We start from the raw sequence: 14,082 nt of genomic DNA on the forward strand, positions 1-14,082 counted from the left end.
CTTTGTAATAGTATACTGTACTATACAACCTACACACAATGATATCAATTTGTATACACACATACTTTCAAATAGCATACTGTACTATCCAACTTACACCAATGATATAAATTTGTATATACAGGTACTTTAGAGGTACACATATGTATACTGTACTTACATCTTACACATAATGATATAACTTTGTATATACATGTGCTTAGTAATATACTATATTTTCATAAAAAAACATGTGCATATATCTGTATGTCAAGTTGGTAACTTAAAGTATAGTTGTATATTTTTTTATTTTAATCAGCAGATTATCTTAACTTAATAACTGATTGATAAAAATCCATTTGTTTTTTTTTTTTTTATCTTTTCTTGTTTTTTATATGTATATTCATATATCCCCATATCTTCTATTTTATTACAATAGTTAATGTATTTTTTCCCTTCAGAAATTGTAGGTACTGTATTTTTAGGTCATCCGACCCGAAGGGTCCGATGACCTATAGTCATCATGCTTCGTCCGTCGTCGTCCGCCGTGCGCCGTGCGCCGTCCGCCGTCCGCCGTGCGCCGTCCGTAAACTTTTCATTCAAACGACTTCTTCTCAAATACTAGAAGGTCTAGGGGGCTAATACTTGGCACAGAGGATACTGGCATGGAGCTACCAAGTTTGTTCAAATGAATGACCTTGACCCACTTTAAAGGTCACAGGGGTCAAATATGTTAAAATCTTTAAACAACTTCTTCTCATTAACCAAAAGGCTCAGAGTGTAGATATTGGGCCTGTGACATGCTGGGATGAAGGACTACCAAGTTTGTTCAAATGAATGACCTTGAACCACTTTAAAGGTCACAGGGGTCAAATATGTTAAAATCTTTAAACAACTTCTTCTCATTAACCAAAAGGCTCAGAGTGTAGATATTGGGCCTGTGACATGCTGGAATGAAGGACAACCAAGTTTGTTTAAATGAATGACCTTGAACAACTTTCAAGGTCACAGGGGTCAAATATGTCAAAATCTTTAAATAACTTCTTCTCAAATACTAGAAGGCCTAGGGGGCTAATACTTGGCCCATAGCATGCTGGCATGGAGCTCTACAAAGTTTGTTCAAATGAATGACCTTGGCCCACTTTCAAGGTCACAGGGGTCAAATATGTTAAAATATACAAAGGACTTCATCTCAATAAGCAAAAGTCTATGAGTGCCGATATTGGGTCTGTAGCATGCTGGGAGGAAAGGCTACCAAGTTTATTTAAATGAATGACCTTGAACAACTTTCAAGGTCGCAGGGGTCAAATATGTCAAAATCTTTAAATAACTTCTTCTCAAATACTAGAAGGCCTAGGTGGCTAATACTTGGCCCATAGCATGCTGGCATGGAGCCCTACAAAGTTTGTTCAAATGAATGACCTTGGCCCACTTTCAAGGTCACAGGGGTCAAATATGTTAAAATCTTTAAACAACTTCTCATTAACCAAAAGGCTCAGAGTGTAGATATTGGGCCTGTGACATGCTGGGATGAAGGACTACCAAGTTTGTTCAAATGAATGACCTTGAACCACTTTAAAGGTCACAGGGGTCAAATATGTTAAAATCTTTAAACAACTTCTTCTCAATAACCAAAAGGCTCAGATTGCTGATATTGTGCCTGTGGCATGCTGGAATGAAGGACAACCAAGTTTGTTTAAATGAATGACCTTGAACAACTTTCAAGGTCACAGGGGTCAAATATGTCAAAATCTTTAAATAACTTCTTCTCAAATACTAGAAGGCCTAGGGGGCTAATACTTGGCCCATAGCATGCTGGCATGGAGCTCTACAAAGTTTGTTCAAATGAATGACCTTGGCCCACTTTCAAGGTCACAGGGGTCAAATATGTTAAAATATACAAAGGACTTCATCTCAATAAGCAAAAGTCTATGAGTGCCGATATTGGGTCTGTAGCATGCTGGGAGGAAAGGTTACCAAGTTTATTCAAATGAATAACCTCAACCCACTTTCAAGGTCGCAGGGGTCAAATATGTTAAAATATACAAAGGACTTCATCTCAATAAGCAAAAGTCTATGAGTGCCGATATTGGGTCTGTAGCATGCTGGGAGGAAAGGTTACCAAGTTTATTTAAATGAATGACCTTGAACAACTTTCAAGGTCGCAGGGGTCAAATATGTCAAAATCTTTAAATAACTTCTTCTCAAATACTAGAAGGCCTAGGGGGCTAATACTTGGCCCATAGCATGCTGGCATGGAGCCCTACAAAGTTTGTTCAAATGAATGACCTTGGCCCACTTTCAAGGTCACAGGGGTCAAATATGTTAAAATATACAAAGGACTTCATCTCAATAAGCAAAAGTCTATGAGTGCCGATATTGGGTCTGTAGCATGCTGGGAGGAAAGGCTACCAAGTTTATTCAAATGAATGACCTCAACCCACTTTCAAGGTCACAGGGGTCAAATATGTTAAAATATACAAACGACTTCTTCTCAACAAGCAAAAGTCCATGAGTGCTGATATTGGGCCTGTAAGATGCTTGGAGGAGAGGCTACCAAGTTTGTTCAAATGAATGACCTCAACCCACTTTCTAGGTTTGGCTTGCTTTTTGTCAGATGACCGTTAAGGCCCATGGGCCTCTTGTTCAACTTACAATAGTAAATAAAATATCTCATGAGAATTAGTAAAAAATCAATTTCATATCGGTGTTCCATATCTACACCTGTTACACCAAAAATAAAGATTTTTGGATGCCTAAGTAAGGTTATTTGGTATTTGTTTTCTAGCATTTCCATCAACAAAAGCCAAAATGTTTTGACCACACTACATTCCCAGAACAAGTGAATAATAGTTTCCCTCTCATTTATACAGAAAGGACATCTTTCAGTTTCTGTTTGTTTACATTTCATTAACTTTGTATTAGTATACAACATATTGTGTATTATTTTATACTGAAAGTTTATAAGTTTTGTATCATCAGTTACCTCCCTTGGCATGAGATTAATCAGTTCCCAAGTTTCTTCGCTGATATCAGTAGTGAGAATTTCTTGCCATTTTCTTTGACTACTTATTGGCTTTTCAGAAAATAAATGAATAAAAATATGATAAAAATATTTAGTTACTTTATCATGTGTAGTAAGGTAATTGATTAATTTATATTCAACAGTAGGTGTATCAACATTTACATTCTGCAGAATTACTTTCCAATTTCTTGGTATGGCATTAATAACGCCATTGTAATCTAAATAATTTACATTAATGTTATAGTTAATAGAGGAATTATCATAAGACATAAGTATATTGTTTTCTAGGTAGTCAGAAACAAAAAATATGCCCTTTTTACACCACTGTTTATAAAAAACTATCTTTTGTCTCTTTTAATGAAACTATTAAAAAAGATAGGCTGTGATACCACCTCTTCAGGGGTTGTGGGGGGACACATTTCCTTGTATAGAAGCCCAAGCGGTAAACACCTCTCTCCAGAAAGTATTAAAATGCTTTGATAATTCTGTTAATCCTACTTTGGTCATTTTAAAAATATTATCACCTCCAACACCATCCAATTCATCTATGAGTAGTATTTTCCATGCTGATTGTTTCAATTGATCAATGATTTTTTTATCCAAGACATCTTGAGAGAATGACAAAAACTTAAAACTTGTGGAAGACACAATCCCTCATTTCCATAGTCACTATACATAATATTTCTCTTTATTTTGTCTGGCTTTCCATCCCACAAAAACAAAAACAAAAAAACATTTTTGTAGTTCATTTGTAATATATGAAGGTGGGTCCAGAAGGACAGTACATGTCTGAATAAAAATAGACAATGCTAGAGTTCGAATGATTGCTACTCTTCCAATGTAAGATAAATTTCTAAAAGACCAATATTTCAATAATTTTTGAACTGCTTTTGATTTTTCAATGTAGTTATCTTCAAATATGTTCATTTTTTGAAAATTATATTTAATACCAAGGAGTTTAAAAATACCTTGGTGATTCCATGATAAATTTCTTTCATGTAAAAGTTCCAACCCAAAACCCCATTTTGCCCCAATCCAAATTGCCTGAGTTTTTTCAGAATTTATTTTAAGTCCTGATACTTTTCCAAAATCTTCCAAAATATTTAATACTGTTTCAAGGGACACTGGATCATCTAAGAGTGTAAAAGATGTATCATCTGCAATTTGGTTTATTAAATATTCGGAGTTATTAATAGTAATGCCATTCATATCTGGATTAATTTTTAAAGCTGAACTTAGTAGTTCTACACATAAAATAAATATATAGGGACTCAAAGGGTTGCCCTGCCTTATCCCACGCTGTACATCGAAAAATTCTGAACAATTCCCATTGTTTGAAATACAACAAGAACTGTTTTTATACAGAGCTTTAATCCATTGAATAATTGAAGGCCCAAAACCATAAAACTGTAAAGAATGAAAAATAAAATCTAAAGAATCGAAAACTTTTTCAAAGTCAATCAATAAAAGAAGTCCTGGAATATTACTTTTTCCAGTATTTTCTATTATGTCTGCAACCAATCCAGTGCACTCTCCTATATATCTACCTTTTATAAAGCCTTTCTGTGTATCACTAGTAAGAGTATCTAAAACTTTCTTTATCCTAAATTTATAGAACTCTGCAGTGTATCCATCAATACCAGGCGATTTATTGTTCTTCATACTTTTTACTGAGAAGAGACACTCTCTGTATTCTAATTTACCTTCTTATTCATCAATTTGTGTGACAGACAATTTTTTTATGAATGGATTTGTATCATCAAAAAACATATGCTGATTTCCTTCTGCTGTATTATTTGTATATAATTTTTCGTAGTAATGTTTCTGTTCTTGAATAATCTCTTCTAAATCAATTATCTCCTGTCCATGATCTTTTATAAGTTTCGGAAAAAAGTTATATATCAGGTGTTTGTTATTTTCATCCTCTCATAACCTATTGTCATATTTCTTATTAGTATTATTCCGAAATTTGATCAGTAAGACACATGTTTCAAAGTCTATTTAGTGCTTTGTAGATACATATCTGGAGATGTACTTGTAACATTTTAAAGTAGGTCATAAATCCAAATATGGCCGCCATGACGTCATATGTTAAAAACATTAAGTGGTATCTCGAAAATTGAGCTCGTTAAATTTGTAGATAAGTTTCACATCTATTTTCCCAATAATTGTTAATAGAAAGTATGTCAAATAAAATAACCTCGATGTTGGGTCAAAGGTCGCAATTTATTTTTTTGTCTATTTTGAAAATTTCTTTGACAGATTGATGTAGAATGTCATTCCGATGAACTTAATGTCTTAAGTGTTTCTGTAGCAATTGCTATTGCTATTGACGCCATTTTGAAAATTTTCATTAATCTTTTAAAATCCGAATCCAATTCTTCCGGTAATTGCAAAATCTCATTAACGGTTGAAAGCATGTAATTCATATTTGGATATATTATGTAAGATATCAAATAATAACATAATTCAGGACACATGTGTTTGTAAAATGTCAACTTCCGGTTTTAGTTAGGGGTCAAATTTCAAATTGGAAATATTGTGAAACAGACTATATAAAAAAATTGCTGAAATTCTACAATGCCAAGAGGCTAGATATTTTAATTCAATATCTTTAGGTTATTGGCTATTAAGTATAAATGATCTTGACCAACTTTCAAGGTCACAAAGGTCAATTTTGTCAAAGGTTTTAAATACTATGTTCTCAGTAACCAAGATGCTCATGATGATGAAATTACAGTGTATGTCTATTGCTATTGAATGTATTAATAAAACCTAGTCTGAACATTCAACTTCCTGTTCTCGGTAGTGATGAACGTTGAAAATTGCTATTTTAGGTAACAAAGATCGAGATTCTTGATATTTCATTTTGAGTAAGCTCTTGTCATTGACTTTCAAGTTCGATATTATGAATTACCTTGACTCATTTTCAAGGTCACAGGGTTCAATTATATGAAAGTATTTAAAAAGTATTTTCTCGATAACTAAAATGTACACAGAGATGAAATGTCGCCAGTAGCATACTGTGATCAATTGTTATTGAATGTTTAATAAAACCTTGTCTGAAAATTCAATTTCCGGTTCTCGGTAGTGGTTTAAAAATTGCTAATTTTGGTAACAAACTTTAAAAAGTTCCACAGTGTCTAAAACTTTGTTATTGCATACGTAAAATGTCTAGGTCAATAGCTACCAGCTTTGATACTATGAATTACATTGACCTACTTCCGAGGTCACAGGGGTCAATTTTGTTAAGATTTTGTAAAATTTTTGTAATGGCTTTTTGCAGGAAGCAAGAGGTACAGAGTGATATTTGTCATTTGCATATTGCGCTCAATCGCAATAGACAGTAATAAAAAATATTGTAACTCATTTTAAAAGGTTTTCCGGTAATATAAACAAGTAATATGAAAATGTACAGTTTACTGTGTAATATGTAAGTTGCTTGAATGGTTGCGGAAATTATTGACCTTTATAAATCTATATCTTTACGTTTACCAAATACTATCATGCTATATAAAAACGTCCTTATCAAACCCACCTAAAGGGTATATTATTATATCATATTTCTTTACACTATTTCCCACATTAAGTGTATCATATTTCTTTACACTATTTCCCACATTAAGTGTATCATATTTCTTTACACTATTTCCCACATTAAGTGTATCATATTTCTTTACACTATTTCCCACATTAAGTGTATCATATTTCTTTACACTATTTCCCACATTAAGTGTATCATATTTCTTTACACTATTTCCCCGCATAGAGTGTATCATATTTCTTTTCATTATTTCCCCGCATAGAGTGTATCATATTTCTTTACACTATTTCCCACATTAAGTGTATCATATTTCTTTACATTATTTCCCACATTAAGTGTATCATATTTCTTTACACTATTTCCCACATTAAGTGTATCATATTTCTTTACATTATTTCCCACATTAAGTGTATCATATTTCTTTTCATTATTTCCCCGCATAGAGTGTATCATATTTCTTTTCATTATTTCCCCGCATAGAGTGTATCATATTTCTTTTCATTATTTCCCCGCAAAGAGTGTATCATATTTCTTTTCATTATTTCCCACATAGAGTGTATCATATTTCTTTACATTATTTCCCACATAGATTGTGTCATATTTCTTTATATTATTTCCCCGCATAGATTGTGTCATATTTCTTTACATTATTTCCCTCATAGAGTGTATCATATTTCTTTACATTATTTCCCACATAGATTGTGTCATATTTCTTTATATTATTTCCCACATACAGTATTTTATATACTTAATATCTTATATCATTTCCGAATGTATTTTATTCCATTGTTATGATGTCTACCTACATTTACTCTCGAGTCCAGTAACATTGTAAAATGTCATACATTCTTTCTATTTCATTCAGCAGTTGTCAAATGAAATATGCTTATACTATATAACCTGGAAGAAATATGTAGAAATATATTGTTTTTATTTTGTGTCAATGTCTTATTGCCATGTGCACAATTAAAAATGATAATTTGGCTTTGTAAAGGCAATTTTAATGTTATCAATCAGTATGATAACTTGGAGCCTCATGACATAAATAATCTACACCGTATAAAATATTTGACACCGTATTTTATAAACCGAACAAGTACTAAGTGCTTGTGAGACAATTTGTTTATCATGTATCAAGGACTTTACAGAACGTGCAGATTATATCGGAAGTTTATTTCATTTCAAAACATTTTATTAATACAAAGTATTAATAGGATTAGACAGCAGGCTAGTGCCTATATAAGTCTTCTCCTGGGACAACACAGGTGGTTAATTACAGTTACACTGATCAGATTCAAACACACATACATACTCCCTCTCTTTCACACTCACAAACCTACATACTTACATGTACATGTATAACATACAGTAACTTACAGTGGATACATACATACAAACACACATATAGACATACATATATACACACACCCTCACACGCACATACACACCCTCTCTCCCATACACACCCTGACACACACATACAGATATATACACAGAGAAACCTTAGAAGGGAGATAACTCTTACTTAATTTGGTATATAATTCAAAATACAAAATAATCTGATCTGTAAAATTTAGAAATATTTTAACTGAATTAATACACTTACGGTACACTTGCTCCTCCATACTGACAGGAATATTGGGCCATGAGTGTTTATTATGGATATAATGAGAGGAATCAATAAGTGCGTCATGTTTTCCCTTCCCAGTAAATTATTCATTTCCGGGATATAATGTTTATGTTAATCTATTATCAAATTTACTTTAAACTGCGGTATACGGTCTCCATGATATAACCGACCATTTTATAAACTTCATTTTTTTAGACATTAATTAAGGTCATATTTTCCATGGTATAATTCAATACGTATTAGAAAAAAATGTTTAAAGGTAACGATCTAGAATTATGGTCCAACCACCAACACTTTACACCTGGACCATTCTGTTAAACTAACCTATACTCACCAAACATTAAAACACTGAGAATAAGTTACTAATTATCAACGAAAGGTTGAGTTAGAATATAACTAACAAAAATACACAATAAACAATATACAATGTTAGTACCATTAGTTTATACATGAAAAGGTGATATTCACTTGCGCGCCTTTTATACAGTCTTTGATATTATGATTTATTTTAACAAAAGGAACTCTTCTAATAAATTTGTGTTAAAATGTATTATTCACTTTTATGAGTTATGTACAATCTTTAAAATTGCAGGTGAGAGACCCTGCTGGAGACCTTTAGTCCCCGAGGTTTGCTATAAGATGCATGTCACGTTTTACTCCATCTAGATTTTGACTTTTCTTTCGATCACTTTGGATTACCCACAGTCAACTCCTTGGCATCAAAATTTAGGCTTAGCATCATTGACGAGTCCTAAAAGGACGAAACAGTTGTAAAATCCATTGTTTTTGCTCTACTGTATCTAACACAAAAGTTGTATGATTATATGTTATGTACTTGTGTTTCTGTTGTACAATCTTATTCCAATGTTGTAATGGAAGAAGGAACAGAATTAGGTGTTATCTGAATAATATCCAATAATTTACTGTAGACAAAATGTGGTAACAGGTAGTCGCGCTGATTTTACTATCACCGACCTAAATCCCTTTGTAAACAGAAGTGTCGTTTAATGTCAACTCCAAGCCGTTGTCGCTTGAAGCATTCTCGTCTCTCATTGGTCTAGATTTATCTTTGGCGGGTGCATTTTTCCTAAGCACTTTGTAGTATGCTTGTTTCAATATCTTGATCAAGATTTTCCGAAATCTCATCCCAACTACACCATAAATGATGAAATTTATGGACGAGTTGAGAATAACGATGGTGTTAAATACACAGATAAGATCAACGAAACCGGCCTTGTATACATTGTACACGTATACCGCCACAAGGAAGGGACCATTCAGGTTGGACAACACTGAAAACAAAACGATCAGAAGAAGCACAATAGTCACATTCGTCTCCTTGCTCTGAAGAGTTCCTGGCGATGTACTCATCATCCTAACACGCTTCCGGTATGTTATACAGAGTTTACATATAATAGGAATACTAAGCGATCCAAGCAGAAGAGTCGGTAAAATGTTGTACATTAGCAAGTTTAACCAAAATGGTACCTTTGAATCATAAAATGCTTTTCCAACAACAGTTAAATAATTAATGTAACACAGTTCACCGTAGCATGGATAACTAACTGGTTCAAATTCAATAAGTTGCTGGATGCTGAACACGAAGAAGAAAACTACAATGATTGCAAGGACAATAGTGGCCCTTTTCTTGGTACAAAGAACGTTTGCTTTGTGAAATACGCAGACGAAGATGAACCTTTCAGCGCAAAGCGTTATTGTGATCCAGATGTTGATTCCACGAAAGAAGTATATAACATAGAGAAGAACAATGTAAATACACGGGTATAACACGTCCAGGTAATAGGAATTACCTTCCGGTATCTGGAAAAGATAATATTCCGAAACTGCATTCAGTGACCATACCAAAGTGACCGCCATGTCCGTGATAACGAGGGCTCGGAACAACAGGATTGTTGTCGAGGACTGCATCTTTTTGTGCCACAACACAGCAATTGTCAACGAGTTCCCGATGATGCCAAGAATTAGCAACATCGGTATTATGACGGGGTATATGACATGGACCAAGTTCGGCCATTCTAGCTTGGATAAATAATCACGACGGATGAGGAAGGTGCTTCCGTTTGATGAAGAATTAGGTGGTACGAAACCCGGACGAAGTGCGCTGAGCGGAATGTTCATATTTCTCCTTTACAGATGAAACCTGAAACACACTTGAGATATTATAAACAAATACTTCAATACTTTGTAACGGTATAAATACAACAAGAAAATGTCAACGTGTGATCAAAACCCAAGTTCAAAATCAGTAAAATTAGGGCAAAATATGAACGAAATAAAGATTTACACTGATACTCCTGAAAAAGAACAAGGAGAATAAGACCATGTGTTCCGGAAGAGTAAACGTCTGATTCATCAACAACACCCGCCGTGTAAAATCTTGGTTAATCTTGGTTAAAACTAGATGTTAGTCTGCAATTTCAATTTAATGTAACTTTCGAACTCAATAAAAAAAACCTTTTCACAATAAGATATATTATAACATATATTCTTTTACAAACCTTCCTCTGTATGTATGCTTCAATTTATCAAAAGATAGGAAAGACTTACATGTAATGTAAATGATGAGCCAAATACCTTCCACTAAAAGTTTACTAGATTATTTCTAAACCCAGCGTCGCTTACAGTTATCCACTTATAACTGACAGAGGTATTGATCAAGTGTCCTCTTATACCAAACCAAGGGTGACATCAACTTCCGCCTGACCTCCGATTGAGGTGTTGATATAGTGTTCATCCTTAAATCCGGTTTTTCAATGGTAAACAAGACTCATTGCATCTCGCTGGTCAGTAACCTTAATAGATCAATACTTAATCGATGCAGTGATGATGCAGATATTTATTTTAAATTGATTAGAAAATAAACACCCATCCGTGTCCCTCTTAAGACGCAATTGTGACTCATAAAAACAGTTGTACCGAAGGATTATTTACTGAGTCAAAAGCCTGTAAGTTACATTGCTAGATGATTTTGGTTCTATTCTCATTGTTGTTTTTTCCAGGAGTCTCCGAGTACATCTTCCCTTTGGTCATATTTTGCCCTTGTTTTATTGAATTAATAAAATTGAGTTATGATGATGTTAACATGTTTGTATTTTTGGACAGTGTGAAGATTGTACAAAAATTACAGTGAATGGCTAGAATCAGCTAAATTAGAGACAAATAATCAAATAAATTTTATTATACAGCTGTTTCGTCCCTCTAGAACTCGTCATTGAGATACATCCTCCAACTGTTCCTTCCTTCTAGGACTCGTCAGTGATGCTACACCATACAACTGTTCCTTCCTTCTAGGACTCGTCAGTGATGCTACACCATACAACTGTTTCGTCCTTCTAGGACTTGTCAGTGAGGCTACATCATACAGCTGTTTCGTCCTTCTAGGACTCGTCAGTGATGTACACCATACAACTGTTCCTTCCTTCTAGGACTTGTCAGTGATATTACATCATACAGCTGTTTCGTCCTTCTAGGACTTGTCAGTGAGGCTACATCATACAGCTGTTTCGTCCTTCTAGGACTTGTCAGTGAGGCTACATCATACAGCTGTTTCGTCCTTCTAGGACTCGTCAGTGATGTTATACCCTCCAACTGTTTCGTCCTTCTAGGACTCGTCAGTGATGTTATACCCTCCAACTGTTTCGTCCTTCTAGGACTCGTCAGTGATGTTATACCCTCCAACTGTTTTGTCCTTCTAGAACTCGTCAGTGATGTTATACCCTCCAACTGTTTTGTCCTTCTAGAACTCGTCAGTGATGTTATACCCTCCAACTGTTTTGTCCTTCTATGACTAGTTTGTGATGTTACATCCTACAGCTGTTACACCCTTCTATGAATCGTCAATGATGTTACATCCTACAGCTGTTTCCTCCTTCTTTAAATTTTAAACTGCCGTGCTGTCACTAACATCACTTGCTATTTTGTTGGTGCCATTGATTCTCCTGTGGTTAAGTGTTTGTTATATCAGCCTTGAATTGGAAAATAATATAGATGATACATACAGTCTAGTTTTGTTAAGTGGGAGAGTATCATAGATGATACATACACTTTGTTTACTATAAATTTCCCTTATGAGAGGAAGTTATTCTTATCATTTGTATATCATTTTAATTTGATTGTAACATCACATAATTGAAACAAGTGTACCTAGCACGGACATTACCGTGAAGATCAGTGCCTGTACAGATGGCAATGGTCATGGTACAAAAAATAATTTCTTCCGTCATCACTACTTAACAGTTAATGTATCTTTATTAACTTTCATAAGGGATTTATTTAGTTGAAATGATAGGAAGAAATCGTTATCTTCACCACTGGAATCACGAAAATGAAGTCACAAAAACATGTGTTATTTCAAATCAGATACTGATTATTTTAACTCCAAAACGTTTATGTATGAATTGCGAGTAAGTTTAACCATTGGTAATCATTTTAAAACAATTCAATTGTCATTTAATTTTGTCATTCCAATTATATGGAAGAGACAATATTTGTTGATTTCATTATATCTAACCGTGCTACAAAGGATCGTAAAAAAAAAGATCAACAAGAAAATAACACCTTTAAAAAAAAGATTTTACATCAGAAACACTTAACTCATTAATTAAACTATGTTTCGTTTTTTATGTCTTGTTAGTAATGATAGAGGTCAAAAACGTTACAGTACATGAGGCGATTAAGTAAAATTAAAATAAATATAGGAATATACCCGTTTCCTAATTACTTATCACTCCGAACAGAATTGTGTGTCAGTACGGAATCATGGTATACATGCTGATTGGCAAAAGACACACAAGGTAATAGCACCTTAAAAACGTAGAATTAGATACAGTAAGTAAAGCAACACAATAAATTAAACTTTAGCTGAATGGTCTTTCTAGAACTTGCCAGACATCCAAAGAACTCAGGGCGGGGGACATTGCAAACACGAATGTGATATATTAACACACATATGTACACATAATATACACTTCCTAGTTTTTTATAGATAAAAGAAAAAACAAACAAACAAAACACGTGTAGGTGTTCACCGATCCTTTCCTTGTGTTTATCGCCTTAATTAATGTAAATGTCCGATAATAAAAATACTATACTTAATCACGTTTAACACACAAACCGGAAGTTAATGGGATTAAACTTCAACAATATACACCTAGATCGAAAATGATCGTCAAGTGTTGATGAAAGCACACATGGGGAGACGTCATCAATATTCCGGCCAATCGTGAGTGGTCATTTCCCAACGACGCATGTTCGACAAAGACTTATAGTGACCTTTTATCACTGCTACATCGCCAACAGTTTCATATCTTATTCACAGTTCCTGACGTAATGAAATCCATGTGCTATTTTTTTTTCATTTTTTATTTTTTTATGTTTACATTCTGTTGATATGATTACAGGTTTCTTCACGCATTTTCTTATTAAAATTGTACTTTTTGCATGAGTTTTTACTTCAACAGAATCAAGACACAGATGACATGTCGGTATATTTTTTCTATTTAGTTTTATTTCTATTTAAAGGTAGAAAAATATATCAAACTGGTTTTAAAATACGTCCTGAAAGCTTCATCCTATCTTCAATATACAATGTAAGTATGGACATCAAGTATATATTGACCTTTGTACTCCGTAATATTGTGTATCTGCTTCTTCTTCCTTTATTTCAGGCTGCCCACGCTAGAGAGACTGTCCTTACGCTCATCGACACACTTCCGGTTATACTAACTGTAAATATCCTATTTCGTAAGCAATGTCCCATTGGTAAGGTCCAATCTCAATACGATTGTTTTACGAAAGCTGTCTTGGGTATTTTTTTCCAATCAAATTTAGCATAAGATATAGATGATACAAACTGTGTTAACAAAATGTTCCGTCCTTCTAGCC

At 33.9% G+C, this 14,082-nt stretch overlaps 1 protein-coding gene across 2 annotated transcripts; it reads right to left on the reverse strand.

Moving 5' to 3' along the window:
- Positions 1-7,714: 7,714 nt before the first annotated feature.
- Positions 7,715-10,799, reverse strand: LOC132547877 (FMRFamide receptor-like). Of its 2 annotated transcripts, none has more exons than XM_060211684.1 (2): positions 10,747-10,799; positions 7,715-10,339 (listed from the first exon to the last, which is right to left on the reverse strand). In XM_060211684.1, exon 2 carries the CDS (start codon positions 10,315-10,317, stop codon positions 9,154-9,156), a length of 1,164 nt encoding a protein of 387 aa, XP_060067667.1. In that variant the 5' UTR covers positions 10,318-10,339; positions 10,747-10,799; the 3' UTR covers positions 7,715-9,153. The 2 variants fall into 2 exon arrangements, with proteins under 2 accessions (XP_060067667.1, XP_060067668.1); XM_060211685.1 differs by having other exon boundaries at positions 7,715-10,349; positions 10,747-10,783.
- Positions 10,800-14,082: the final 3,283 nt, after the last annotated feature.

This window comes from Ylistrum balloti, unplaced genomic scaffold (genome assembly GCF_031769215.1).
Source record: "Ylistrum balloti isolate Yb309-2 unplaced genomic scaffold, AGI_CSIRO_Ybal_v1 Utg369986, whole genome shotgun sequence".
NCBI lineage: Eukaryota > Metazoa > Mollusca > Bivalvia > Pectinida > Pectinidae > Ylistrum > Ylistrum balloti.